The sequence below is a fragment of the Eptatretus burgeri genome, chromosome 12 (genome assembly GCF_056783735.1).
Source record: "Eptatretus burgeri isolate ZD-2024b chromosome 12, Ebu_testis_v1, whole genome shotgun sequence".
In the NCBI taxonomy this organism is placed as follows: domain Eukaryota; kingdom Metazoa; phylum Chordata; class Myxini; order Myxiniformes; family Myxinidae; genus Eptatretus; species Eptatretus burgeri.
The window spans coordinates 67,735,190-67,763,079 of NC_140972.1; the positions used below are offsets into that span (position 1 = coordinate 67,735,190).

The window sequence follows — 27,890 nt, forward strand, 5'->3', positions numbered from 1 at the left end:
TTCGTGTGCCGTCTCCCTGAGCGAGTGGTTCGTGCACCTTCTCTCTGAGCAAGTGGTTCTTGCGCCATCTCCCTGAGAGAGTGGTTTGTGCGCAGTTTCTCTGAGTGAGTGGTTTGTGCGCCATCTCCCTGAGCGAGTGGTTCATGCGCCGTCTCCCTGGCCGAGTGGTTCGTGCGCCATCGCCATGGACGAGTGGTTCGTCCGCCATCAATGTGTGATTGTTTCGCTAAACTTCAACCTGGCCGGGTGGTTCATGCACCGTACTCTGGCCGAGTGGTTCGTGCGCCGTCTCCCTGAGTGAGTGGTTCATGCGCCTTCTCCCTGAGCAAGTGGTTCGTGCGCCATCTCACAGAGAGAGTGGTTTGTGCGCCGTTTCCCTGAGTGAGTGGTTCGTGCGCCATCTCCTTGAGCGAGTGGTTCGTGCACCTTCTCCCTGAGCGAGTGCTTCGTGCGCCATATCCCTGAGCGAGTGGTTCATGCGCCATCTCCCTGAGAGAGTGGTTTGTTCGCCGTTTCCCTGAGCGAGTAGTTCGTGCGCGATCTCCCTGAGCGAGTTGTTCCTGCACCGTCTCCCTGAGTGAGTGGTTCGTGTGCCGTCTCCCTGAGCGAGTGGTTCGTGCACCTTCTCTCTGAGCAAGTGGTTCTTGCGCCATCTCCCTGAGAGAGTGGTTTGTGCGCAGTTTCTCTGAGTGAGTGGTTTGTGCGCCATCTCCCTGAGCGAGTGGTTCATGCGCCGTCTCCCTGGCCGAGTGGTTCGTGCGCCATCGCCATGGACGAGTGGTTCGAACACCATCAATGTGTGATTGTTTCGCTAAACTTCAACCTGGCCGGGTGGTTCATGCACCGTACTCTGGCAGAGTGGTTCGTGCGCCATCTCCCTGAGTGAGTGGTTCATGCGCCTTCTCCCTGAGCAAGTGGTTCGTGCGCCATCTCACCGAGAGAGTGGTTTGTGCGCCGTTTCCCTGAGTGAGTGGTTCGTGCGCCATCTCCCTGAGCAAGTTGTTCCTGCGCCGTTTCCCTGAGCGAGTGGTTCGTGTGCCATCTCCCTGAGCGAGTGGTTTCTGGTCCTTCTCTCTGAGCAAGTGGTTCTTGCGCCATCTCCCTGAGAGAGTGGTTTGTGAGCCGTTTCTCTGAGTGAGTGGTTCGTGTGCCGCCTCCCTGAGCGAGTGCTTTGTGCGCCATCTCCCTGAGTGAGTGGTTCATGCGCCGTCTCCCTGGCCGAGTGGTTCGTGCGCCATCGCCATGGGCGACTGGTTCGTCCGCCATCAATGTGTGATTGTTTCGCCAAACTTCACCTTGGCCCGGAGGTTCATGCACCGTACTCTGGCCGAGTGGTTCGTGCGCCATCTCCCTGAGTGAGTGGTTCATGCACCGTCTCCCTGAGAGAGTGGTTCGTGCACCTTCTCCCTGAGCGAGTGGTTCGTGCGCCGTTTCCCTGAGTGAGTGGTTCGTGCACCTTCTCCCTGAGAGAGTGGTTCATGCGCCTTCTCCCTGAGCGAGTGGTTTGTGCACCGTTTCCCTGAGAGAGTGGTTCGTGTGCCTTCTCCCTGAGCGAGTGGTTCGTGCGCCTTCTCCCTGAGCAGGTGGTTCGTGCGCCATCTCACCGAGAGAGTGGTTTGTGCGCCGTTTCCCTGAGTGAGTGGTTCGTGCGCCATCTCCCTGAGCAAGTTGTTCCTGCGCTGTTTCCCTGAGCGAGTGGTTCGTGTGCCATCTCCCTGAGCGAGTGGTTTCTGCGCCTTCTCTCTGAGCAAGTGCTTCTTGTGCCATCTCCCTGAGCGAGTGGTTTGTGCGCAATCTCCCTGAGCGAGTGGTTCATGCGCCGTCTCTCTGGCCGAGTGGTTCGTGCGCCATCGCCATGGGCGACTGGTTCGTCCGCCATCAATGTGTGATTGTTTCGCCAAACTTCACCTTGGCCCGGAGGTTCATGCACCGTACTCTGGCCGAGTGGTTCGTGCGCCATCTCCCTGAGTGAGTGGTCATGCACCTTCTCCCTGAGCGAGTGGTTTGTGCGCCGTTTCCCTGAGCGAGTGGTTCATGCGCAGTCTCCCTGAGCGAGTGGTTCCTGCGCCGTCTCCCTGAGCGAGTGGTTCCTGCGCCGTCTCCCTGAGCGAGTGGTTCCTGCGCCGTCTCCCTGAGCGAGTGGTTCCTGCGCCGTCTCCCTGAGCGAGTGGTTCCTGCGCCGTCTCCCTGAGCGAGTGGTTCCTGCGCCGTCTCCCTGAGCGAGTGGTTCCTGCGCCGTCTCCCTGAGCGAGTGGTTCCTGCGCCGTCTCCCTGAGCGAGTGGTTCCTGCGCCGTCTCCCTGAGCGAGTGGTTCCTGCGCCGTCTCCCTGAGCGAGTGGTTCCTGCGCCGTCTCCCTGAGCGAGTGGTTCCTGCGCCGTCTCCCTGAGCGAGTGGTTCCTGCGCCGTCTCCCTGAGCGAGTGGTTCCTGCGCCGTCTCCCTGAGCGAGTGGTTCCTGCGCCGTCTCCCTGAGCGAGTGGTTCCTGCGCCGTCTCCCTGAGCGAGTGGTTCGTGCACCATCTCCCTGAGCGAGTGGTTCATGCACCATCTACTTGAGTGAGTGGTTTGTGTGCCGTTTCCCTGAGCGAGTGGTTCGTGCGCCGTCACCCTGAGCGAGTGGTTCGTGCACCATCTCCCTGAGCGAGTGGTTCGTGCACCATCTCCCTGAGCGAGTGGTTCGTGCACTATCTCCCTGAGCGAGTGGTTCATGCACCATCTTCCTGAGCGAGTGGTTCGTGCGCCGTCACCCTGAGCGAGTGGTTCGTGCAACATCTTCCTGAGCGAGTGGTTTGTGCGCCGTTTCCCTGAGCGAGTGGTTCGTGCACTGTTTCCCTGAGTGAGTGGTTCATGCACCGTCTCCCTGAGAGAGTGGTTTGTGCACCATCTCCTTGAGCGAGTGGTTCGTGCGCCTTCTCCCTGAGAGAGTGGTTCATGCGCCTTCTCCCTGAGCGAGTGGTTTATGCACCGTTTCCATGAGAGAGTGGTTCGTGCGCCTTCTCCCTGAGCGAGTGGTTCATGCGCCTTCTCCCTGAGAGAGTGGGTCGTGCACCATCTCCCTGAGCGACTGGTTCGTGCGCCGTTTCCCCGAGTGAGTGGTTCGTGCACCGTCTCCCTGAGTGAGTGGTTCATGCGCCTTCTCCCTGAGAGAGTGGTTCGTGCACCATCTCCCTGAGCGAGTGGTTCGTGTGCCATCTCCCTGAGCGAGTGGTTTCTGCGCCTTCTCTCTGAGCAAGTGGTTCTTGCGCCATCTCCCTGAGAGAGTGGTTTGTGAGCCGTTTCTCTGAGTGAGTGGTTCATGCGCCTTCTTCCTGAGAGAGTGGTTCGTGTGCCATCTCCCTGAGCGAGTGGTTTCTGCGCCTTCTCTCTGAGCAAGTGGTTCTTGCGCCATCTCCCTGAGCGAGTGGTTTGTGCGCCATCTCCCTGAGCGAGTGGTTCATGCGCCGTCTCTCTGGCCGAGTGGTTCGTGCGCCATCGCCATGGGCGACTGGTTCGTCCACCATCAATGTGTGATTGTTTCGCCAAACTTCACCTTGGCCCGGAGGTTCATGCACCGTACTCTGGCCGAGTGGTTCGTGCGCCATCTCCCTGAGTGAGTGGTCATGCACCTTCTCCCTGAGCGAGTGGTTTGTGCGCCGTTTCCCTGAGTGAGTGGTTCGTGCACCATCTCCCTGAGTGAGTGGTTCGTGCGCCGTTTCCCTGAGCGAGTGGTTCATGTGCCGTCTCCCTGAGCGAGTGGTTCCTGCGCCGTCTCCCTGAGCGAGTGGTTCCTGCGCCGTCTCCCTGAGCGAGTGGTTCCTGCGCCGTCTCCCTGAGCGAGTGGTTCCTGCGCCGTCTCGCTGAGGGAGTGGTTCGTGTGCCGTCTCCCTGAGCGAGTGGTTCGTGCACCTTCACTTTGAGCAAGTGGTTCTTGCGCCGTCACCCTGAGTGAGTGGTTCGTGCACCATCTCCCTGAGCGAGTGGTTCATGCGCCTTCTCCCTGAGAGAGTGGTTCGTGCACCATCTCCCTGAGCGACTGGTTCGTGCGCCGTTTCCCTGAGAGAGTGGTTCGTGCGCCATCTCCCTGAGCGAGTGGTTCGTGCGCCATCTCCCTGAGCGAGTGGTTCGTGCGCTGTTTCCCTGAGAGAGTGGTTCGTGCACCATCTCCCTGAGCGACTGGTTCGTGCGCCGTTTCCCTGAGAGAGTGGTTCGTGCGCCATCTCCCTGAGCGAGTGGTTCGTGCGCCATCTCCCTGAGCGAGTGGTTCGTGCGCCGTTTCCCTGAGAGAGTGGTTCGTGCGCCATCTCCCTGAGAGAGTGGTTCGTGCTCCGTCAACGTGAATGCGTGGTTGTGAAATATTTCCCAATTTCCAAGCCGTTTGCCATATGAACGTATTTTCTAAATCAATGAGCCAATTTTGTTTTTTCCAACCTTCACACACAGCTGTTTATAAGGATTAATGTTTGTGAACATATCCCTGAAAGGTCTATATCTGTGCAACGTTGTTTTTCGGTGAAAGGTCCTCCAGGTTTCTGGATTGTAGACAGTACGTACTGTTGTTGGTAATCACACTGACTCCAAGCTGCTGATTCCCGAAAAATTGCCGATGTCTGCCGAGCACGTGTGTCTGTGTGTGTGTGCGTGTGTGCGTGCGTGCGTGCGTGCGTGCGTGCGTGCGTGCGTGCGTGCGTGCGTGTGTGTGTGTGTGTGTATGTGGGTGTGTGTGTGTGTGTGTGTGTGTGTGTGTGTGTGTGTGTGTGTGTGTGTGTGTGTGTGTGTGTGTGTGTGTGTGTGCGTGCGTGTTTGTTCATAAAGGATGACAGATTCTCTTTGCCAACTCCCCTCCCCCACCTCTCTCTCTCTTCCTTTCTTTGTCCCATCCTTGCTCCATACCCTCTTCCAATACAATGCAACGTCCTCCTCCAACATCTCCTCTCTTACTCTCTCCTCCCCTCTCTCTCACTGTCTGTTTTTGTCTCTGGACATCTCCGAACGGTGTTTCTTGTCTCGACTTTGTTTGTCTCCAGACGTGTCCGGGCAAGGTTTGTCTCTGGACGTATCCGTGCGGTGTTTATGTACGGACAGCAGTTTGTCTCCGGAGGTGTCCAAGTGGTGTTTGTCTCCGGCCAGTTTGGCACCAGACGTGTCTGGGCGGTATTTATGTCTGGACGGGAGTTTGTCTCTTGACGGGAGTTTGTCTCCGGACCGTGTTTCTAGTATAACCAGTAGAAAATGGATTTCAAACATTATTTTGTTTCCATCTTCACTGTTATTCGATGCAGAATCCTTTTGATGAAACAGTATGAATCGTAATTAATGCTCCACCGCACATCTGCCTTCCCTTCCTCTCACCTCACTCTGTCTTCCCTTCCCCCACCCTCCTCACTCCCCCTCCCTCCACACTCCCCCTCCCCCCTCACTCCTTTCTCCTTCACCACTTCACTCTCCCCGTTTTGTCCCTCACCCCTCTCTCCCTCTTCCCCCCTCCCCCATTCATATTACTGTCAGCGAAGCGACGGGTGGTATTTGCTCGTTTAAAATAATGAAAGATGATTAAAAAAAAAAAAAAGTATTTTCACGTTTTACCTGAAATTGAGTGGTGTTCATTTTTTATTTTTGGTTTCCAAAAATTTCGTTTATCTGGGCTTACCAGATAGCCAGTGCTCTCCAGGTTGGGATGCTTCAGGAAAAATGGCCACTCTATTTTCTATATACAAAACTAAAATTGGAGTATCTTCTCTAAAAATGGCAGAGTGTGGTGACTTGGTGTAAAAAGGAAATGTACTGACAGTGGGGAAATGGGGCTACAGGGAGAGTAAGGCAGGGACGAAATGAAGCGCCGCGAGCAGGAGTGATGTTAGGGCCACATCGGCCATTTTGGAGTTAATGCCATATAGCACTATTTTAACCCTTCTCCTATCATCCGAGCCTATAATCATCATATCATTTTAAAAAATGTCGCTTACATCACTCCTCCTCGCCGAGCCTCAAATATATTAGCCTGCAAGTAAAGTAAGCCTTTGGTTAGGGTAGGAAGGATTGCGAGTCGGGTTCGGGGATGAGATAACATGAGATGTTGGTTCACCTCTTCCTTAAATCCTTGGAGGAAAGAATGTGATTGATCCATAACTGAAAGGAAATTTCACAAATGGGAGGAAAGATGAACAATGAAGTGTAGGTGGGTGGAAAGGCTGGATGTTTGGATTTCAACCAGGAGGGGGTTACAGGAGGAACCCATGCATCCAGGAGGAGCTGGGGAGTCGGCTAAAAGTAAACATATCCCGTAAACATTGAACGCACTCATTGAGTTGACTTATGGATTTCCAATTTCAAGTTCTATCTCATAAGAGTCGTAGGACCTTCGAAGAGCAGCAGAAAAGGATTTCAGAACATGGGTACTGAGGCTGTTCCTCAATCAGTATTGAGGCTCCATAGATGGACCATTCTCTACCTTCTCGAGTGATGAAGACACAAATTTCAGTAGACTTGGTGGGAGTTGGTAGGAAGGGGAGAAAGTGGGATGGGGCTCGCATACAAGATTTGAAGGCAAGCACTGAGTCGAGGCATTCTGCCTTGTCGAGAGCAGAGTCTGCGATGATTCCTTTTGAGATGACTGAGAGAGTGAATAGGGCAGCATCCATTGTGGAGGAATTACACAAGGCACCACTACGACTTTGATGAAAGAGATTGATGGGAGAGTTGAACCATGAAATTAACAACATGCTTTTTATTTTTCCGAATTATCTCAAGATGGTCACACTTGTTACAAGCCTTTTGGGATGACCAATTCTTGCACTTGGTCGGGTGAACCTTCAGAGTTTGAGAAAACAAGCTGCTCGATTCCAACACCTCAGCATACCAAAGCTGAAAGGATGGAGAGTAAAGCCGCAGATGAAAAGTGATAAACTGCTTTATGATAGAGTAGAAGTTTGTGAAAGTACAGTATTTTCCCATCTTCTTTCTTTGCTTTTCCATCTAGGGGGGCCCTCTTTGTTTTTGGGACTAACCCTTCCTCTCTGGTGTTTATGTTTCAAAACGAAAAGCACGGTGAGGTGGTGAAGCCATCCATCAGTCCGTGAAGATTATATGTCCATTAATCACATCCTGTTTGAACGTTGATTCCAAAAGTCCCTGAGGACCCAAAAGACCCTGAAGACCCAAAAGTCATCAAGGACCAAAAAGACCCCGAAGCCCCAAAAGTCACCAAGGACCCAAAAGGCCCCGAGGACCCAAAACACCCCGAAGACTTAAAAGACCCTGAGGATCATAAAGATACTGCCGTAGAATTCTGTAGTTGTTGTGGAATTTTATTTTTAACTTTTAGCCGACTCGATGTAAATCCTGTTACTCAATGAAAGACACCGATTAATTCACCGTCTGCAACAGAAAGTACTTTCCTTCAGAGAAAATTTATTTTAACTTGGTACCAAGGAGTTCAAACCCCACTCAGATGTAAGAATCCACAATGAATTTTTCACTAAACCAAGATTACATTTCCTGGTTTTTATATGCTTTTGGGAGAGTGGAGAGGGCTGATAAGCATGTCGGCAAAATAATACAAAAATGCAATACGTGTCCACTAACTGGACAGTGAATGACATCATTAATGGCAAAAGTTGCAGTGTTATCTCGCAGGTCACCTTGGACTTGGAAAGAATTAAACAAAAGTCCAGAAGTGGGACAAAGGAATACAGGATAAGACATTAGGTTATAGGTTTAACAAGGAATGAATATAGTCGGCAGTGAGTACATGGGTGAAACCAGTTAGACAAACAGCAACGGGCAACTTATCTAAAGAGGAATATTCCCCATCAATACCAAGGAACCAAAAGACCCCTAAGACCTTTTAGACCCCTTAGACCTTAACACCATTGAGACCCCTTACACCCTACAGACAGATTAAACAGCTTAGACCCTTGACAATTGAGATCACTTGGACCTTTTTATATCACAAATAAATTTCAAATAAACATAATATCATCAATATTACAAATAAATTTGTAGAAAAGAAATGTTTGTATTGTGATTGGTGTGAATCATGACAGCATTGCAAATCTGCGACGTCATTACCTGCAACAGCATGTGGAGAGACGAGTGTAGCGAGCTGATCCACGCCAGTAAAAAATATAAAATAAAAATTCCCACACAGAACCAGTCAAAATATAATCTGGACCTGTGTCACTGTGTACACGGTGGGCTGGGCCTGTTCCACTTGGTAGGCTAACCCTGATAACTTATGCGCTTTGACTTTTTACCGAAGGGGATATGCGTTTGTCTTGCTAATTGGTTGTAGCTCCATTAAGACTGTTTTTGTGCTTCCAGTTGCGTGGTCCAAGCTTGGTTTCTCACGACTGCTTTCTCTCAATTATTATCTTGCAAAAACATGGCCACTAATGCTTTATTCCATTAAGAGTGTTCAATAAATGAACCCAAAGTGTTACCTTAAGCCGTTTAGTCATCATCAGGTTTTTCCTGGTAAGTGAGCATGCCCATGCCTCTTGTGGATCTGTTTCAGTTTTTCTGTGTTCAACATATGAATGGCTGCCACCTTCCCTCGATTCATGATGAGGAGGAATACCAATTCGTGCTGCAGCTCTGGCCAGAACCACGACCTGAGCGGATTTGGTTTGGTGGGAGATATTCACACTTGGTGAGTAAATGCCTTCTTTATACAAAACATGGATCGTTCAACGGAAAGTCCTGTGCAAGAGTATTGTTGCACGAACATTCCTTAACCTTGAAGTTGCACCGTAGGACTCTTTTAACAGGCATTGGCTTTTTTCACAAAACACAACATTGGGAGTTCCATCAGGGAGCACCAGCTGCCTTTGGTTCAGACTTAAATAAACGGTGCTCGACTAACCATTAGGAGATGTGATTAGGTGTAATTTACTTTTGTCATTTAATTTACCTTTCGGCCAAATTTCAATCTTAAAGGAGACGTTCTGGCTCCCTATTGGGGGTTTACTGTCCATTATTTCCCTCACCTCACCTCAATTTTCATAAAATTTCACAAAAAACTGGTCGATTGGCAGCCATTTTAGTTGTTAAAACAAACAAACCCGTATCGAACACGTCCTCAACCATTTCTCAGACATGCATTTACTGCTTTTGTTCAACTTGGCAGACATAAGGAGTGATGGCTTACATATGGACGTCTTTGTCTTTCAAGATCAGATCCAAGATGGCCGACAGGTGGCCATTTAATTGTAAAACTCCTGATGTTGAACTCGTCCTTAACCATTTCTTGGACATGCATTTACTGATGTTCAAACTTGGCACGCAGATAAAGAATGATGGCTTACATAAGCACATCATTTATTTTCGAGATCAGATCCAAGATTGCTGACTGGTGGCCATTTTGTTACTTAAATGTGACCCCAACAATTTCTCAAACATGCACAGTCCGATTTTGTTCAAAATTGGCACAAGTACAGTCGATGATGGCATACACGTGCACCACACTTTATTTTTGTGATCTGATCAAAGATGGCCGACTGGTAGACTGGCGGCCATTTTAGTTGTACATAAATATGGGCTAGCGCTTTAACTCCGTACAGCAAAATTACTAAAACAATGGGTCTATGACATTTTAGGTCCTTTTTACTTGTTTTTTTTATCAGCAAATTGACACTGGTACGTCCCACATGCTGGGTAGCTATTATACATCACATGTTGTTGGACGGGGTTCCTTCGAGGCACACTTCTTCATGCTCTTTAACATAAATCAATTGTTCTTCCCATACAGTTTTACTCTTGAAGATTAGAATTCCTATTTCCATACGTTTATGTCTTGTTATTTTTCTCCTTCATAACTGACCTTTTCATTAAACTAGCAGATTATCCAACGTCCAGGTAATTTTGTTCCAAGCATGCAACACATTCTTCTAATGCATACCTTTATTTGGGTGGTGCATAGGCAAGTGACAGCTCTGTAAGGAAAACTAAATAACCCGGGTTATGTGCATGAAGCAAAAACACACCTACTGCTTATAATTTAAAACACCTCACAGCACTATAAAAACGTGGGGACAGGAATACTGTACTGTAAATGGTAGAGACTTGTAATACCCTCCCCTACCTAGATACCCTCCCCCACCTTGTCACTTGCCTATGCACCGCCCAAATAAAGGACTTGTAATATCCTCCCCCACCTGGACTTGTAATACCCTCCCCACCACACGATACACATTTACATAGAGAATTTGCGCCCCCCCTCCCTCACCCACCCTTCCCAAGACGACGGGCAAAGGTAAAAACACCCCCATACATGCCTTGGGGTCATGCTGATCCTCTGTAGCAAGTCTGGATGTAATTGTGCCAGAACTGTAGGAGGAGTATCACGACAAACAAACCCACAAACAAACACACAAACACCGGTCCGTGAATTATCGTAAGGATGTTTAGTTGGATTCCTTCTTCTTTCCTCATGTCTTTTCTAATCTTTTTTTCTGCATGCAGAGTTGAGGCTCATGGAAGAGTTAGTATTAGTACACAACACGGATGAGGACAGAACAGGACAAAAGAGTTGAGAGAGGGGAGAAAGTGAGATTTTTTTTTTCAAGATTGAAAGACATATTCCAAGTGTTTAACCATCTTGTGATTTTGTCAAGGTCTGAAGAGAGGGTACAGTTGAGAAAGGGGGGAGAGGAATCAACAGCAGTTGAAGGCCACTACAGAGGCAGACTTGGACAAACAATGGGTGTGGGGAGGAATGAGGAGCAGGAGTGGATGCACCAGGTGGACAAGATGGATACAGAAGGAAACTCTCAAGAGGAAAATCTGGAAATTTGAATGGAAGAGGGATTGGGGTGGGTTAACTAGGGAAGAAGATATCATGGTTTGGATTGGAGATGATCTGAGATGGTGGTGAAAAGCTGTCTTTAAGACCTGGAGGGAAGAATGAGGCTGAAGAGAATGTGGAATTTGGTTCCACAGGTGTGAGGGATGGGGAATGGGGAAAGAATGAGTGGAGGTGAGCAGTGATCCTGAATTTAGGTAGTTTCACCAGAAGGGGATTGAATGTGGATCATGTGTACTATGCAGAAACCTGGAGGTTGGGGGAGGGGTGAGAAAGATGGGGGGGGGAGCACGAAATAATAGAGGGTGCAAGACCAGAAAGGAGGTGGGAAAAGACAGAGAGAACACCGACCTGTCTGCCACAGCAAAGTGATAGGCCCATAGACTTAGCTTCATCATAGGAAATTCCAATAATCTTCAAGGCCTTGGTTTCCATGGTGTCAAGCTGAGCAAAATGTGAGGCAGGGGAGCCGGCCCAGAGGAGAGAGAGCAGTACTCCATGAAGCTGCGGATGAAGGTCTTGCAGGTGGATAGCAGTTCAGGTGTACTAATAACTTTGTATGACGGAGGATGCCTCGTCGGCAGCTGGCTTTGGAGGCCAACTTTGAAATGTGGTTTGCCCAAGAAAGATCATGGCTGATAGTGAGATTCAAGAGTCTGAATGACTGAACTTTCTCAAGGGGATTGTTGAAAGTAGATTGTAGGGATTTGCCAGATGGTCCTTTCGGAGAGACGTAGTAAGAGTGTGAGATTTGTCAGCATTGATATAAATATTCCAAGTGTTTGACCTGCTTGTGATTTTTTTTCAAGGTCTGAAGCGAAGTAAGAGGCTGCATCCTACTTGTCTGAAGGATGAGGGATGTCATGGCACAGGGTGGAGGCATCAGCAAATCCATAAAGAGAATATTTTCAGTCAGAGGGATCATTTATATTGATCAGATGTAAGATGGGGGCCCAGAACACTGGTTTGGGGCACTCCAGCCTTGACATAGAGGGGAGATTAAAGGATTCCGTTGAGTGACACATATTGGCTAAGAGAGCAGAGGAAGTCGGTAAGCTATGTGTGGAGTTGCCCTTGGATGCCATAGGCAGCAGTTTAGAGAGTAACACAGGATGACAAACTATCAAAAGCACAAGATATGTCCATAGAGACAGCCCTGATCTCATGTCTGATATTGAGGGCCTCCATCCATTGTTGGGTGATTAGAAGCAGCAGGTTGAAGGTGGAGTGACCTGGTCTGAAACCAAATTGCTGATCTGAGATGAGGTTTTTGGTTGGTCGGGTCTGTTATGCTGTCTGTTTGTCTGTCTGTTTGTTTGTTTGTATGCTAATCACCTAGAGGTAACATTTTTACTCTGATCTTCATTGTCTTTTCGGTCATTGGGTCAAAAGGTCAAAGGTAAAGGTCACATAGATCATCAATCCTCAATCAACTCACTTCATATATATATATCTATATATATATATATATATATATATATATATATATATATATATATATATATATATATTGTATAAATCTAGAAACAACTGGTGAACAGTGAACCCTCGTCGAGGTGAAGTTTTGATCGACTCCTGTTCGGATGTCTATTCATTACATGTTATTTGAATGTGAGTTGGTCCGTGAGTACGTCTATTATTTACTTATTATCGGACCTTGCCTACATTTAATTACCTCTATTAATTACAGTCTCTTGGAACATACAGTGGCCTGCAAAAGTATTCACCCCCATCAAAGAATGCCACATTTAGATGAGTTTGTTGAAATATTTTTTCCAAATGAATTTTTTTTTTATTCATAACTGAAGAGATCAACCAAAACACTGTTATAGTAGAAGGAGCTTACATGTCAGGAATACCTGGAAAAAAACATGTACAAATCAATATTCACTGGTTGCAAATGTTCACTGGTTAGATAGATTCTTTCAGTCATCGCCAACAGAACGTCAACTCGGAATTCAGTAGTATCCAGAAATTACTACAGGTCTAAAGTATCTAAACTGGGTCATTAGGTCTAAAGGATCAAGGGGTCTAAGCGGTCTAAATGGTGAAAAGGTCGAAAGTGTGTAAGGGGTGGTGTAAAGGGTCTTAAAAGGTCCAAAGTGTATAAAAGGTCTAAAATGTCTAAGGGGTCTAAAAGGTGGAAGGGCTCTTTAGGTCTAAATGTCTAAAATGTATGTTTCAAAAGTTTGTAATTAATGGATGTCGTCAAGGTCAAATAATAATTTAATTCGTAGATGTACTCACGTTCAAACAGTACGTGATTAATAGACATACTCACATGGGTCGGCCATAGTACACAAATTGAAAGCGCCAAAAAACGTTGGGAGGAATCGAAAGCGGGGTTTTTTTTTTTTAACCATTTGCATTCTGCGGTCGCAGATGTGCGACGAGATGAAAAGAATTGCTTTTTTTGGTTTTGTTTTAATTTTGGTTATTCGTCCAACTTGACACCCAAGTTGTATTTTTGACACCCAATCAACAGGGAACAATACAGCCGTAAACAATGCAACATGCATCGTGTTAACCAAACGTTGTAAAAACGCCATTCGATATGTTGACTAATCAGGAATGAAAAGGAGGTTCCAAATAAGACAACATTTGTACATACATACATAACATTTCTCAAAGTTTTATTGATTTTTTTTGTTTCCATTTGTCGCTTGTGACGTGTGGTGACGTCATGTTTACTGCAAATAGCATCCCCACAATAAAGGCCGAGTGATGATAAATGGTGATGACTGCGATATGATGATCTTGACAATAAAACAGAGAAATGTTTGTTCATTTACAAGCATCGAACCACATCAGTGTATCCCATTTCATTCATTTTTTAAATTGCGGTTTGAATTTGGAACAGTAATTTGTGGACACCCTGTATACGAATGAAAAGGATCGGAATCAAATCCGACCACACAAAATACTCTAAAGTACCGATAAATATCACAGTAAGAAATCGCAGAGCGAATTGGAAAGCGAAGAGGCTTACCGATTGATTTTTGGGTGATGATAAATGGTAGACGAGAAGAAGTGATGCGTACAGATGAGGATTGAAGGAATTGGTCGGATGAGTAAAGCTCATGATGTCACCCAGCCTATAGAGTCAGACTAGAGTGCTACCTTGCATATCGGATCAAGATTTCTACAGATCTGTCACTCTGTGTGTGAATCCATGAGAGTGGAATGAAAGCTCAACATTGCGTTTTTGAAATTGTTCATACTTTCATCCATTACCGGTTTTAACGATACTAAAATGGGTCCGCAGGTTTAAACAAAGAAAACAGGTCAAACCTGCAAAATATGGGTCACTTGCCATGTAAGGTTGACTAAGGCTTCATCTCGATGAAGGTTCACCATCCAGCCATGTTTGTAGGTGTTATGTACACAACTGTATATCTGTAATTGCAAATGTCAGTGTGTCACTCAGTCACTCAGTCACTCAGTCAGTGTTTGTGTGTGTCTCCTCCATAATTCCAAAACCATGAAAACGAGTGGCCTGAAACTTTGCATGCATACGAAGAGAACTCCAAGGTAGTGCAGGAGTGAAAATTGGTGGGTTAATTTAAACACCCCTTTTGAAGATAATTAACGACCTTATTTAATTATCTTTTATCAAGGCTCATCCTTGGTCACCTCGCTGTCTCTTGCTGGGGTCTTAATTGGCCATTTTTTTTTGGCCTGCTCAACAATACCTTGACTTGGAAAAGGCTGCGATGGTTTCTTCATTATAAAGCTTTATTTTTTTTTTCATTTTCCTCACTCGTATCATTCAATGCCTAATCATCATACCTACGAATCGCTGGATGCATTCCAATGCTTATAAACGCCTGGAGACGCCAACGTTTGTGGCTTTATTTCATTTACGCACATGCCATAACCCCTATAATCTTTCAATACCAGCCAAATTTCAAAATGTAACCTCCTGAATTGAACTTATAAGCAGTTCTGACTGCTAAAAAAAAAGTGCATTTGTCCAATTCGGATATTGCTTGACATTCCGGGCATCTCCCGCTGCATGGTGTTTATACGACCGATCGGTGATCGCTAATTACTTGCCAAGCCATCGTTGGAGTGCTTGCTTGATAGCTTAAAGCCACTTTGTGAGTTTGGTTGTTCGTTTCCAAGCCGTGGCCATACACGGCAAAAGTATTCGCACTGTCACTGAATATATCGATTGACTTGAACAAAGTTCAGGCTCCACTCGCCTATGTTGTCGCACAGGCATTCATTTGGGTGGTGGCTGGCTCGCTGAGAATGTGCAATTTTATTTTGATGTTTCCCATTTTTGTACGATCTTCCTTCATTATACAGCCTGTCATTTCAACATAGATACAAATAAAGAAAAATTAAACGTTTCGTTTTTTTAAAGTTTCTTCAACCGTTTTGTTGGAGTGCTTGCTTGGAACAATCTTCAAGCTTCGATCTATACAAGCTTCCATGGCAATACTGTGGTGCGATTCTCTGTGGGGGCATCTCCGAAGTTATGAAGGCCAACTAAATTAATGGTTACAATGAGTAAAAATATTTATTGGTTGTTACGAAGAAATGCATTGCCACATCATGGCAGGAGAGCAGAGAGGTAGGCACACTTGCTCTCAGCTGTCTAGACTGGGTTTGACTCCAGGCCAGGCTATAAACTGTCATCGCAGTGTTTACCAGGCAGGGTAATTCATCAATATGTGTGCCATCTCTCACGTGAATGTTACCTGGACATCACATCTGCCGGAATCCCTCATCGCTCTCCCACCCTCACTGCTTTCTCCCTCACTGCCCTCCCTCTTTCCCGACTCCCGTCACGCTGCCTTTCTTTCCCCTTTTGCTGCTTTCCCTTCCCCTCATGCTGCCTTCCCTTCCCCTCATACTGGCTTCCTTTCCCCTCATACAGCATTCCCTTCCCCTCATGCTGTCTTCCCTTCCCCTCATGCTGCCTTCTCTTCCCATCATGCTGTCTACCCTCCCCTCCCCTCACACTTACCTCCTCCCAAAGTCCACCCCTCTCCACCCCATGTACGTTTCTGGGTGGTGTCGACATGCTGTTGTAATGTGCTGTCTTAACATACCCCATTTTGTTCAATCCCATACTATCCCCCCCCCCCACAATTCACCACAAGTCCCCCTTCCAAACGCAAGTCCATAACCCCCTTCTCTCATGGCATCATCATGAGGTAATGATGAAACAAACCTAGTGTGGTCTTTCAGGACCCGAGACAGAATTTGCTTGTATTTCTGTGCAGAGAACATGGAATCTTAATAAAATCATACATATTTATTACTGGCACACATAGGAAGACAAACTTATCTGTTTAATACATTGTGCATTGTTATTGCTATGTTGGGCCCAATATAGCAATAACACGTCAAAATTGAGGCATGGGGTCCAAAAAGACTGGAAGGATGAGGGTTAACCTTACACTGTCGCTTGTTGTTTTTTCGGCTGCCATTTTGTTTTTGAGTTTTTAATTTGAAAGACTAAAAATAGAGCTTGGTATTGTTGTGGTTACCAAATTCGCAAACCACCATTCAGGTCCCTTAGGTGAGGTATCTCGGTAAGTGCATGTGTAGTTAGGCCCAAACCCGTTGTCTAGTGGGAATACATGTCATATATGCGTGCTGCGACTCTTCAGGATAGCCGTTTTTCTTTTACTATCTTTATTTTGGACCAACCGCCATGATTACCACCACAACCACAACATCAACCACCAACCACAACGCTGCTTCACCACAACCGCCACGACCTTCACGTCACACCTCGCAGCCGTCGCATCGCCACCGTTCTTGCCCCGCTGTGGGTACCGGTGTTGGACTCGTGCAGGGCGCGCGTTGAACAGCGTGTACAAAATCACGGATTTTGTGCTTCAAAAACGGATCAAAAACGACACACGCCCACTTTTTGCCGTCCAATCGGTGAGCGAGGGGCGATTTGGCCCCGCCTCCAGGACGATCGATATATGCAAATTTGTGGATCAAAAAGCCTTCACACCCACTTTTTCTCGGGCCAATGGGGAGCGAGGTGAAAGGTCAAAGGGAGGGGGTCAAAGGCGAAGCTACGGGGGGATAAAAGGACCGTGTTCGTCAGTCAGGAGAGTCGAGAGTCCAGAGAGTGGAGAGTCGGAGAGTCCAGAGGCGGAGAGTAGGAGAGTCGGAAGCAGAGGTCAAGACTTCGCGGGCGGTGGAGCTGCTCGTCGTGTGCGTTGGAGTCGGAACGGAGGGGACGAGCTGTGGAAGGGCGGCGACACCAGACGAGGGGGTGCTCGCGTCGTGCAGGAAGCTGCACCCGAGGGAGGCCGACAGCGCGACCTGGCCGAGGTGGAGACGCTCGTCGCACATAATAAAGATCCTCTATACCCCGAGCATCAGCAACCCCCTCCTGTTTCCCCCCGTGCTGAGATAGTGCGACCAAGGGGCCCCTTTCCCACCTCCTGCCAGACGCTGTCCGCGAGGTCCGCGGAGTTGGGGCGCCATCGCCGCTCCGCGTCTCATCACCAGACGGGTAGGCGCGACCCGGTCTCGGCCTCAGGCCCGCCTCATCCTTGAGGGTATTCTTTTCCTTGGTTTTGGGTATGTGTTGTCGGCGCCGTCTGTGAGGTAGAATTGTATAAGTGTTGCCGTGTGCTCGGTAGTCGGTATTAGCTCTGCATTGTCTTCGCTTTTATATTTCCTTTTTGTGTAAATGGAATTGTGTCTTTTCTGTGTGCATTTGGTGGAATTGTATATGTGTGCTTCCCGTGTGCCGCGAATAAATGTGCTTTGTGTTGAACTGTTTCCCGCTTCGCTTCGTCATTTCTTTCATTGAATCCTCATCTTGCTTCACGTAAAGGATTGGTAGTGGGCTGAATACGCCCGATAATTAATCGAACCGTCGAGGTCGACGATAACACCGCTCGGTTATTCTGATAGTACGGAACGGGTCGCTTAAGTGGCCCGTGTCCGAAGTCGACCTGCGGCGAGGTGCGATCGCCCGGTCTACCCTCCGCGTGGGTACTTAGGTAGGTCGAATTTGGCGAGCAACCCTATCCCACGCGGGGGCTGATTGGCTCGATCGCGGTGAGACCGAAAGGTCCACCCGTGACTGGTTCCCGGCGTTAGTCCGAGAGGGTCACGACTGGATTGTCCGTCCGGTGGGCGACGTGCCGCGATTCGAGTTACGTGGCCGTCAGCACGCCGGCGGGCGCGAATCCGCAACACTGGTGTCAGGTCGTGCGATACAAATCCATCGCCCTCCTCGCGGCACTGGTATCGGAGAACAGGAAAACGGGCTCTCCTGTCTCCAATTAAATTCACGGGAATCGGTCCAGGGGTGAGAGAAGCGACCCCCGATTCCCTCCAAATTACGAGCGAGTTCAATTAACCCTTCACGAGAAGCAAGATGGCGTCTCAAGGCGAGCGGGAGCCGGGGGTATTAGAAATGGATGTAGAATGTGTAGGATCCATGGTCCAGGATGGAATCCCCGAGCAGGAAATGTTGATTGTGCAGGAACACGGACTCGCCCAACTGAACCCAGGGCCCGAGGTGGGTGCGGCAGCGGCCGCGGTGTATGACACCTCCCCCCCCCTCTCCACCAAGACCCTTCCCCAACCCCTGCCGAAACGGCTCACTTGAGTGCATCCGACATGGCCCAGCTATTCACCATGCTGGCACAAATGAATGCGGAAATAAAAAACGAAATGAAAGACATGAACAAGCAAATGAAAGAACTGTGGGGTGCGACGCAGAACATGGGCCGATGCCTGCAGGCGGGCATGAAGGCCGTGACAACGGAAATAATAGTGGAGACAAGGGAGGTAAAGGGTGAAGAGTTGGCAGTGACGGTAGCCGGGAAGGGAACGATAGAGGAGAGACTGCACGGTGAGGACGGGGTAAGTGACGCACACACACACGGAGGTAGTGGAGGATAGTGAGGGTGAGCTGGCGGACTGGGTAGAGACCCAGTGCGAGCACCTGGATGGCCTCCTCCAGGAACGAGGGGAGGGAGTATGCCCCCTTGAGGTGAGTCACGACCAGGTGAGTTCGGTCGTGCTTTGCGAGGTTGAGGGGACGGGTGCTGTGGACGGGTGCACGGAGAGCTTGGGGGGTATAGAGGCCCCGGAGACCCTTGTGGGGACACAAATCCCCAGTGTGGTTGTCCCTGTGTGTGTGGTGCAAGGTGTGAGTGCGTCCCCGTGTGTGGAAGCGACCCCGTGTGTGAGTGGTGTGGTGGCGATGGTGCCAGGGTACGTGCTTCCCAGCACGCCGTGTGTGGATGAGGCACCGTGTGTGAGTGTCGCCGTGTGTGTGAGTGAAACGGCCAGTGTGAGTGAGGCACCGCGCGTGAGTTCCCCCGCGTGTGTGAATGAGGGACGGAGTGTGAGTGAGGCACCGCGGGTTAGTTCCCCCCGCGTGTGTGGGTGAGGCACCGTGTGTGGAAGAGACCGCGTGTTTGAGTGTCGCCGTGTGTATGAGTGAGGTACCGCGGGTAAGTGCCCCCGCGTGTGTGGGTGAGGCACCGTGTGTGGAAGAGACCGTGTGTGGAAGAGACCGCGTGTGTGAGTGTCGCCGTGTGTATGGATGAGGCACCGCGGGTGAGTGCCCCCGCGTGTGTGGATGAGGCACCGCGGTTGAGTGCCCCCGCGTGTATGAGTGGGGCACGGTGTGTGGATGAGGCACCGCGGGTGAGTGCCCCCGCATGCGTGAGTGAACGGCCGTGTGCAAGGTCGCTGTGTGCAAGGGAGACCGTGTGTGTGAGAGAGCGGTATGTGAGGGAGATGTCGGTTGGCATGCGGGAGCACGCAGCCGCGTCTCCCGGTGTGAGTTTGATGGAGTGGACTGTGTGCGTCGTAACACGCAGGTGTGCGTGGGTTGAATGGCGACGACGAAGACGACAGATGAAAGAAAGCCGAGTAGCGGCTGTAGCTATTTCGGGGACCGTGCCGGGTTCGCCCAGCAGTGAGCACGCGGTCCGTGCTGTGCAACGCACGAGACCACCGCGTGCTCGCTTGCGAGAGTGAAGTCCCGGTCCGGAAACGCACGCGGTGGATTTGCCGATCCCGCGGACGGACAAAGTTTAGGCAGGTAAACGGATTTGGACCGGACGGGTTCTCCACGCGATCGTGTGTGTTAAGCTCCAACGGGCAAAGCACATGTGTTCGCGTGGGGAACCCCTCGAGACGTGGGGCTTGTGGTTTTTTTTTTTTGCGCACGGTGACGTCATGGCTGCACGTGTGGTTGGAATCCGGCAGGAGGGGTATCTCTGCCGGATGGTACCGTCCATGGAGGGACGAGGTACACGTGCAGCTGCATGACGTCACGGGCAGGTGCAAAGTGCGCGAGCTCTGAGTTGCCGCGCAGGTGCTGCGCATGAAAAAAAAAAAAAGGGCAAGCCTCACTTTCGGGTGCACAGGATTCCTGGGCGAGGGGTGGAAGACCCCCTTAACCTGGGCACAGGATGGAAACTAGTTAGGGGGAAGGGTTAGCTTAGCTAGACCGACTTCATGGGGCAGGGGTAAGTCCTCATGGAGTCCGTGGAATGGATTAGTTAGAGGGATTGTAGCCAGATTTAGGTGGGGAAATTGATTAAAGAGATTAGGAGACAGTGACAGACTTGTGGATGTGTAGAGGGGACGTAGTTGAGCTACGTAGTGTTAAAAGGAACGTGCTGTAGTTTAAGGGACGACGTGGGAGCACGAGTTAGTTAGGGGGTGCAGTTAGAAGGATGGCAGAGTTCAGCAGTGTGTGTGTGTTGAAGAGTTGGTGAGTTATGAGGTGAAGACATGATGAGTGAGTGAGGCCAGCGGGTCTGTGTGTATGGAGTGAATGGGGAATGCATGGTGCGATGAGTGATTGGGGGGAGGAGTGACTCCCGCCCAAGGGACCCCGGGGTCAGTGTAGAGTGAGTTAGGGGGTTAGTCAAATTGAAAAATGGAGGTCGTTTTGTTGTTGGTGGGAAAGTAGGCTCGAGACCCATTTGGAGGGGTGCAGGAGCCCTGTTGACGGGCTTGGGAGCGTGGCTGCGAAAGGTGAGTATCGCTGAGTGGGTACCCCGGGCACCAGGCTAGTCGGCCGCGGTAGGCCAAGGGCCCATGGGGGGCCGGGATAGCGTAGTGGGCACGGGTGCGCCTGCTTGGTGCGGGGGCCCGGGGCGCCATGAGCCACGTGGGCAGTGTTGTGGGCACGGGTGACCCTCGGAAAGGGGCCCGGGAGGCCGGCCTGCCACGTGTGCGTTTCAGGGGAGGTGCCATGGGGGGCACTCCCCGGTGTTAGGGAGCTGGTAGGCTCAGAGGCAGTGTAGTGCCCGGGGGTGCCATAGCGGGAGAATCGGCAGAGGGTCGTGCCTGCCAAAGGGAGCCACGTGTCCCAGCCAGGAGACCGTGTGAGGGCACGGAGAGAAAATTGGGGGGGCGAGGCCCGAAATTGTGAGGACACCAACACAGGCGACGGGAATCGGTTGTTAGAACCAATAGTTTAAGCGAGAGGCGCTTGTTGAAAGCCCCGGGGTAGTTTAATGGTTAAATGGTTAGGGTAGATTAGGAGATGTACCCCTCCGCACCATCCATCCCCTCGCTGTCGTTGTGGGCCGCTGGACCCACTTTGGTTAAAGATCGCCGAACTCTGGGGAGGCCATTCTGAGGCTTCGTTGGGCCTCGACACAGGACGTTAGCTCTCCCTTATTCCCCTCCGGGAAGGGAACGTAGGGGTTGGGAGTAGGCTAGGTGACAGAATAGGTTAGCCGAACAAGGACGATAAAGGGGGTTAGGGGACGATTTATAGTGGGGAAGTAAGAAAAATAAAAAAATAAGTTGGGGCTAAATTGGGGTTTGGACAAATTAAGGGAGTGGGTATGTACAGTGACAGGCAAAGGCGATAGGTGGGAGTGAGACAGGTAGGTAGGTCCGAGCCCGCCTTCCAAGTGGCCAGCACCACCGCACTCCCTCCACCAACTTCCACTGACGGCAAAAGCTGGCCAGCTTCATCTGCTGGCTGTGTTACTGCAAGGCCTGTGCCGGCCCACTTCATCTGCCGGCTGGCTGTTTTTCTTCAAGGCCTGTGCCGGCCCACTTCATCGGCAGCTGTTGTTTTGCTGCAAGGCCTGTGCCATCGGCTGGCCGTGTTTGCTTCAAGGCCTGTGCCGGCCAGTTCATCTGCCCGCTATGTTTGCCTGCAGCGGCCTTCTTCTGCGGGCTGTTTGCCTGCTCACCTTTGCCATGCCATGCCCATTGCCCAGGTTCACCAGCCCCGTTCAATTTTTGCTTTGCCCCCCCTGTTCATTTCCATGTGCGCCAGGATCAAGGCAACAGTTTGCAAGCTGCGAGAACTGCCCTGTTGGCAGCTACAACACGGGCCTGCAGTGGCGGCCTGTGCACCGTGTTTGCGTCCATCCATTCATCCATCCATTCATCCATCCATTCATCCATCCATTCATCCATCCATTCGTTGTGTTCATTGCGTGTGCCACTTGAGCTGGCACGGAGACTGCGTTTGTGCAGCCCATGCACCGTTGTGGTTCACTGCGTTCAGTTCAAAAGGGAAGGCCTTGGACTGCGTGTGAGCAGCCAGCCACGTTCCCTGTCACCTGCATTGTTTTGAGCCAGAGACTGCATGCGGGCAGCCTGGCTCCCTGCTAACTGCTTTTCTTTTGCAGAGTTCAATGATCCTGGGCCATGGTTTAGTGTAAAATTTGTAAGTTAAGGTTAAGATGTACTGTAAATATGAGTGCGCCCCCGGCATGTTTGTCTTAGCGCCGGCAATTTTATTTAAGTCGTCCGTGTGAGTGAGTTTGTTTAGGTAGTTACGCAGCCCTCAGGTTATTTATTTTGGGGACACGAATACCATGAATGTCGCACTCAGGGATCCGTAGGTAAAATGTACTAGGGGAAAACTACACATGATGGCACACGAAAATTTGACGACTCGAGACGAGTCTGTAAAAAGGGGAGGGGGTAGTGTTGTGGTTACCAAATTCGCAAACCACCATTCAGGTCCCTTAGGTGAGATATCTCGGTAAGTACATGTGTCGGAAGCCGAGGGTCAAGACTTCGCGGGCGGTGGAGCTGCTCGTCGTGTGCGTTGGAGTCGGAACGGAGGGGACGAGCTGTGGAAGGGCGGCGACACCAGACGAGGGGGTGCTCGCGTCGTGCAGGAAGCTGCACCCGAGGGAGGCCGACAGCGCGACCTGGCCGAGGTGGAGACGCTCGTCGCACATAATAAAGATCCTCTATACCCCGAGCATCAGCAACCCCCTCCTGTTTCCCCCCGCGCTGAGATAGTGCGACCAAGGGGGCCCCTTTCCCACCCCCTGCCAGACGCTGTCCGCGAGGTCCGCGGAGTTGGGGCGCCATCGCCGCTCCGCGTCTCATCACCAGACGGGTAGGCGCGACCCGGTCTCGGCCTCAGGCCCGCCTCATCCTTGAGGGTATTCTTTTCCTTGGTTTTGGGTATGTGTTGTCGGCGCCGTCTGTGAGGTAGAATTGTATAAGTGTTGCCGTGTGCTCGGTAGTCGGTATTAGCTCTGCATTGTCTTCGCTTTTATATTTGCTTTTTGTGTAAATGGAATTGTGTCTTTTCTGTGTGCATTTGGTGGAATTGTATATGTGTGCTTCCCGTGTGCCGCGAATAAATGTGCTTTGTGTTGAACTGTTTCCCGCTTCGCTTCGTCATTTCTCCCATTGAATCCTCATCTTGCTTCACGTAAAGGGTTGGTAGTGGGCTGAATACGCCCGATAATTAATCGAACCGTCGAGGTCGACGATAACACCGCTCGGTTATTCTGATAGTACGGAACGGGTCGCTTAAGTGGCCCGTGTCCGAAGTCGACCTGCGGCGAGGTGCGATCGCCCGGTCTACCCTCCGCGTGGGTACTTAGGTAGGTCGAATTTGGCGAGCAACCCTATCCCACACGGGGGCTGATTGGCTCAATCGCGGTGAGACCGAAAGGTCCACCCGTGACTGGTTCCCGGCGTTAGTCCGAGAGGGTCACGACTGGATTGTCCGTCCGGTGGGCGACGTGCCGCGATTCGAGTTACGTGGCCGTCAGCACGCCGGCGGGCGCGAATCCGCAACAGTATCTTCATTCTTGTATTCAACAGCCCCAAATTAGGCGAGAAACTTATGTTGCCAACTTCTATTAAAGCAAGCTCCAATGAGCTAAGATCCTCGTCCTCTTAATGATGACGTCATAAAAACGAATATGACGTCATTGTGAAGTATCAGGTTTGTGATAAATTAACTGTGCTAATGCCCGGCTTGATTCCCGCAAACAAAATTCAAACAGCTTTCCTAGTTTCGGAGATAATGGTATAGGCGATTTTCATTAGCGGCGATATTATGACGTCAACTTTTTTTCTAGGAAGAATTTCCAAAATCGGAGATGGTTACTGCCTGCGCGTGGGCTTTCTGCATGCACATGGCAAGTTTCACGAAGATCCGATGAAAACTCTGGGTTGTGAAACAAAAAATGTCAAAAAATAGGAATGACGTCATTAAAATTGATATGACGTCATAGTGATGTATCATGTGTGCGGTAATTCATCTATGCTGATGCCCTGTTTTATTCCCGTAAACAGAATTCAAAAAGCTTGCCTAGTTTCGGAGATAATTTTTTAGGCAATTGCCATTAGCGGAGATATTTTGACGTCATAACTTTTTTTCTGGGAGGAATTTTCAAAATCGGATATGGTTACTGTCTGCGCAGGGTATTTTTTACATATATATGCCAAGTTTCAGGAAGTTTCGATGAAAACTGTAGGCTGTGAAACAAATGAAACAAAGAACAAAAAATGTCAAAAAGAGGAATGACGTCATAAAAATTGATATGACTTCATAGTGTTGTGTCATATGTGCGGTAATTCATCTCTGCTAATGCCCTGTTCGATTCCCGCAAACATAATTCAAAAAGCTTGCCTAGTATCGGAGATAATGTTTTGGGCGATTTCCATTAGCGGAGATATTTTGACGTCATAACTTTTTTCTCGGAGGAATTTTCAAAATCGGAGATGGTTACTGTCTGTGCAGGGTATTTTTACATATATACGCCAAGTTTCAGGAAGTTTCGATGAAAACTGTAGGCTGTGAAACAAAAAAGTCCACATGAACAACAACGTGAGTAAGACTTGGAGATCCTCCACGAGGATCTAAAAATTCCCCTTCACCATCTCTTTTTTAACTTCTTGTCTTGTCCATAACATTCCAAACAAGAAGAGTACCCAGTGGTGCGTATACCTCCGCCACATAATGCCTGATCCAGTTGAACATATCGGGCCCAATAATTTTGTGAAATATCATGCTACATATCGTTTGTAGCCCCATCTCTCAATGGTGAAGAATCACTTTAAAGATTAAAATATTCTCGTATCCAGATCTGGATTTGGATCTTTACCAAAATCGAATTGATTCGTCCTCATCACACATACAACCTGTCCACCAAGTTTTGTTGAAATCCGTCCACAACGTTTTGAGATATCATGTTATACATCAATTTCACCCTATCTCTCTCTCAATGGTGAAGAATCACTTTAAAATTATTGGATCCGAATCCGGATCCGCATCTTCACAAAAATCTCATCAATTCATCCTTCTCACACACTCAACATGTCCACCAAGTTTCATCCGAATCCATCCACAACTTTTTGATATCCTGCACACAAACAAACAAATGAAATTGCTCGTTGAGCAAGGAATTGCCAGAATAACTTTGTCATATCTCCATGATCTCTGAAAAATCAAAAACCTGGAAATCAATTTGGTTCTAATAAGTCGATAGTGCTACTGTTTAATGAGTTATAGCACTTGGCTTGGTCATGATCATAACTTGGACGTCAATCGGACTTGAAATGGCGTTTTTATTGCAATTTGAAAGTTTTGACCCGACCCCCCCCGACATTCGACCCACGACCGCTAAGAAGGGTGTTGGTGTGACACCCCAATGAGACATTTGGTTGGATGCAGTATTGGAAGATGCACATTTTGGCTTTGGTTTGAAGTCGATACGGCCATTTTTGCGGACGTTGTTGTGAAAATAAGAATATTGTTTTTCCGGTGACCTTGACCTTGACCTTTGACCTAGATTCACCAAAAGCGACAAGTGTCTAAGTTGGACCATGGTCGACGTCTTTACCCAGTTTGTTCATGATCGCTGAAATTGTGCGGCTGCTACAGGGTAAACAAACACACAAACAAACAGACAGACAGACAGACAGACACACAAAATGACACACACTTCCAACCAACATAATTGCCGAAATCCGAAGGATTCCAGCAATTAACAAACAGACAAACAGACAGGGGTGAAACCATAACCTCCTTCCACCTTCAGTGACCAAAGTAACAAGGTGGGAAGAGCCTGATTTTAATAAAAATTTGCTTATGTTTGCATCTTCTATCTGGAAAAGTCTCAAATGATGTTTTCACCTGAGGATTCATCTTAACTATTTGTTTTTCAGAAAGAAAAGATTATTTGGACTGATGAAAGTTCCTGGGACTTTGATAGTTTTTCTCAAGGTGAACCAAACCATCTGAAGACAACTGAGAGTTGCATTGAAGATGATCGACGTGAGTGTAAGCTATTTTAATTTGTTGCATGATGTTGCTTTGGTGGAAACAATTTTGATTTTGTTAAATTGACTTAACTACAGACAGTTTCGTTTGTTGTTTTGTCATGCACTAGTGTTGCGTGTTGACCTTGGGGCACTGCAGTGAGTGCACTGATAACCCAGAGGACATAATGGCAGAAAATATATAAAGAGACTGGTGTGCCCTTATTGTTGTTTTAAGGGTGAAACCAACATACAACAGGAAACAGAAGGGTAACTTTACAAGGAATCCCGACTGTCTTACTTAAGAAAAATAATCTATACGAATAAATGTGTGTGTGTGTGTGTGTGTGTGTGTGTCCTCCATAACTCCAAAACTATAAAACTAAGCAGCCTGAAACTTTGCACACATACGAAGAAAACTCCAAGGAAGTGCAGAAGTGCAGAAGTGAAAATTGAGTGTTTGCGTTCATTAAATTATATTTTAATTTAATTATATCCTTTATCAGGCACATCCTCGGTCACCACTTTCTTTGGGGCCTTAAGGCGTATCCTAGGTAACCTCACTGGGGTCTGAAAGCTGCCATGTTTTTTGGCCTGCCCAACCTTGCCTGCTTTTTTGGCCTGCCTTGGCACGGAACAGGCTGAAACGATTTCTTCACGTTAAAGGTTTTTTTTTTTTCACTTACCTCACTCGTAGTAACAAATGCCTGTTCATCATAGCTACAAATCGCTGGGTATTTTGCAATGCTTATAAATGCCTGGAGACGCCAGTGTTTGTGGCTTTATTTCATTTCCGCACTGCGATAAAGTCGAGAATCTCTTAAACTCGGAAGAATTACAAAAGTTGAGCTCCAGATTTGAGCTTGGCTGCAGTTCCGACGCAAGACAAGTGTTCATTTGTCCAACTTGGTCATTGCTTGGGCGTTTCCAGGTGCATAGTTTTATCGACGGCAATTGGTAATCACTTGCCAAGCCAGTCATTCTGTTGGAGTGCTTGCTTGAGTGTTTAAGCCACTGAACGAGTGCCCTACAGTCAAGAGCGAATCGGTTTGTGTCCCGATCGGGATATACAGTCGACATTGACTACAAGGTAGAGGTACGTATACAGCACGCTTGGATGTGGTGCATATGGATAGATTCGGATCTTTAAGGACTCTCCGCAGGTGTGTGAATGTGCCATACCTGTTACTGGTGTCAAAGTTTCATCCAGCATTTTGTGGAGGTTTTAATCAGGTTTTCCTTTGTCCTCACGACTATTTCTAAAGCATTTGGTTATCGTGTGTGCTTTACAAAGGCTATAAATGGTTTCTCTTTGTGAGTTTCAAAGCAAAATTTATTGGATGACACCCAATTTCCAAGCCGTTTGCCATCTTAATGTGTTTTATAAATTACCAAGGGGAATTTTTTCCACCTGTCACACGCAGCTGCTTATAAGGATTAATGTTTGTGAAAATCTCCCTGAAACGTCTATATAAATGCAACGTTGTTTTTCAGTGAAAGCTACTCAAGGTTTTTGGGTTGTATACAGGTCAGGTCAGGGTATGGGAGCATGAGCCAGAACAGCGCGTCGCTGCGTCCACTTTCCGCCGGTACTCCAGGGGCCTCCGTCT

At 48.8% G+C, this 27,890-nt stretch overlaps 1 protein-coding gene across 4 annotated transcripts in view; it reads left to right on the forward strand.

Annotated features, from left to right (window-relative positions):
- Window positions 1-27,890, forward strand: part of LOC147015834 (C-type lectin Cal-like) — a 58,887-nt gene that overhangs the window by 14,298 nt on the left and 16,699 nt on the right. For 2 of the 4 annotated variants that reach the window (XM_085848402.1, XM_085848404.1), the window contains exons 5-6: window positions 8,491-8,625; window positions 26,188-26,302. In XM_085848402.1, coding sequence (XP_085704528.1) covers window positions 8,491-8,625; window positions 26,188-26,302 — 250 coding nt within the window. The remainder of the gene's footprint in view (window positions 1-8,490; window positions 8,626-26,187; window positions 26,303-27,890) is intronic. The other 2 variants (XM_085848403.1, XM_085848405.1) reach the window with 2 other exon arrangements.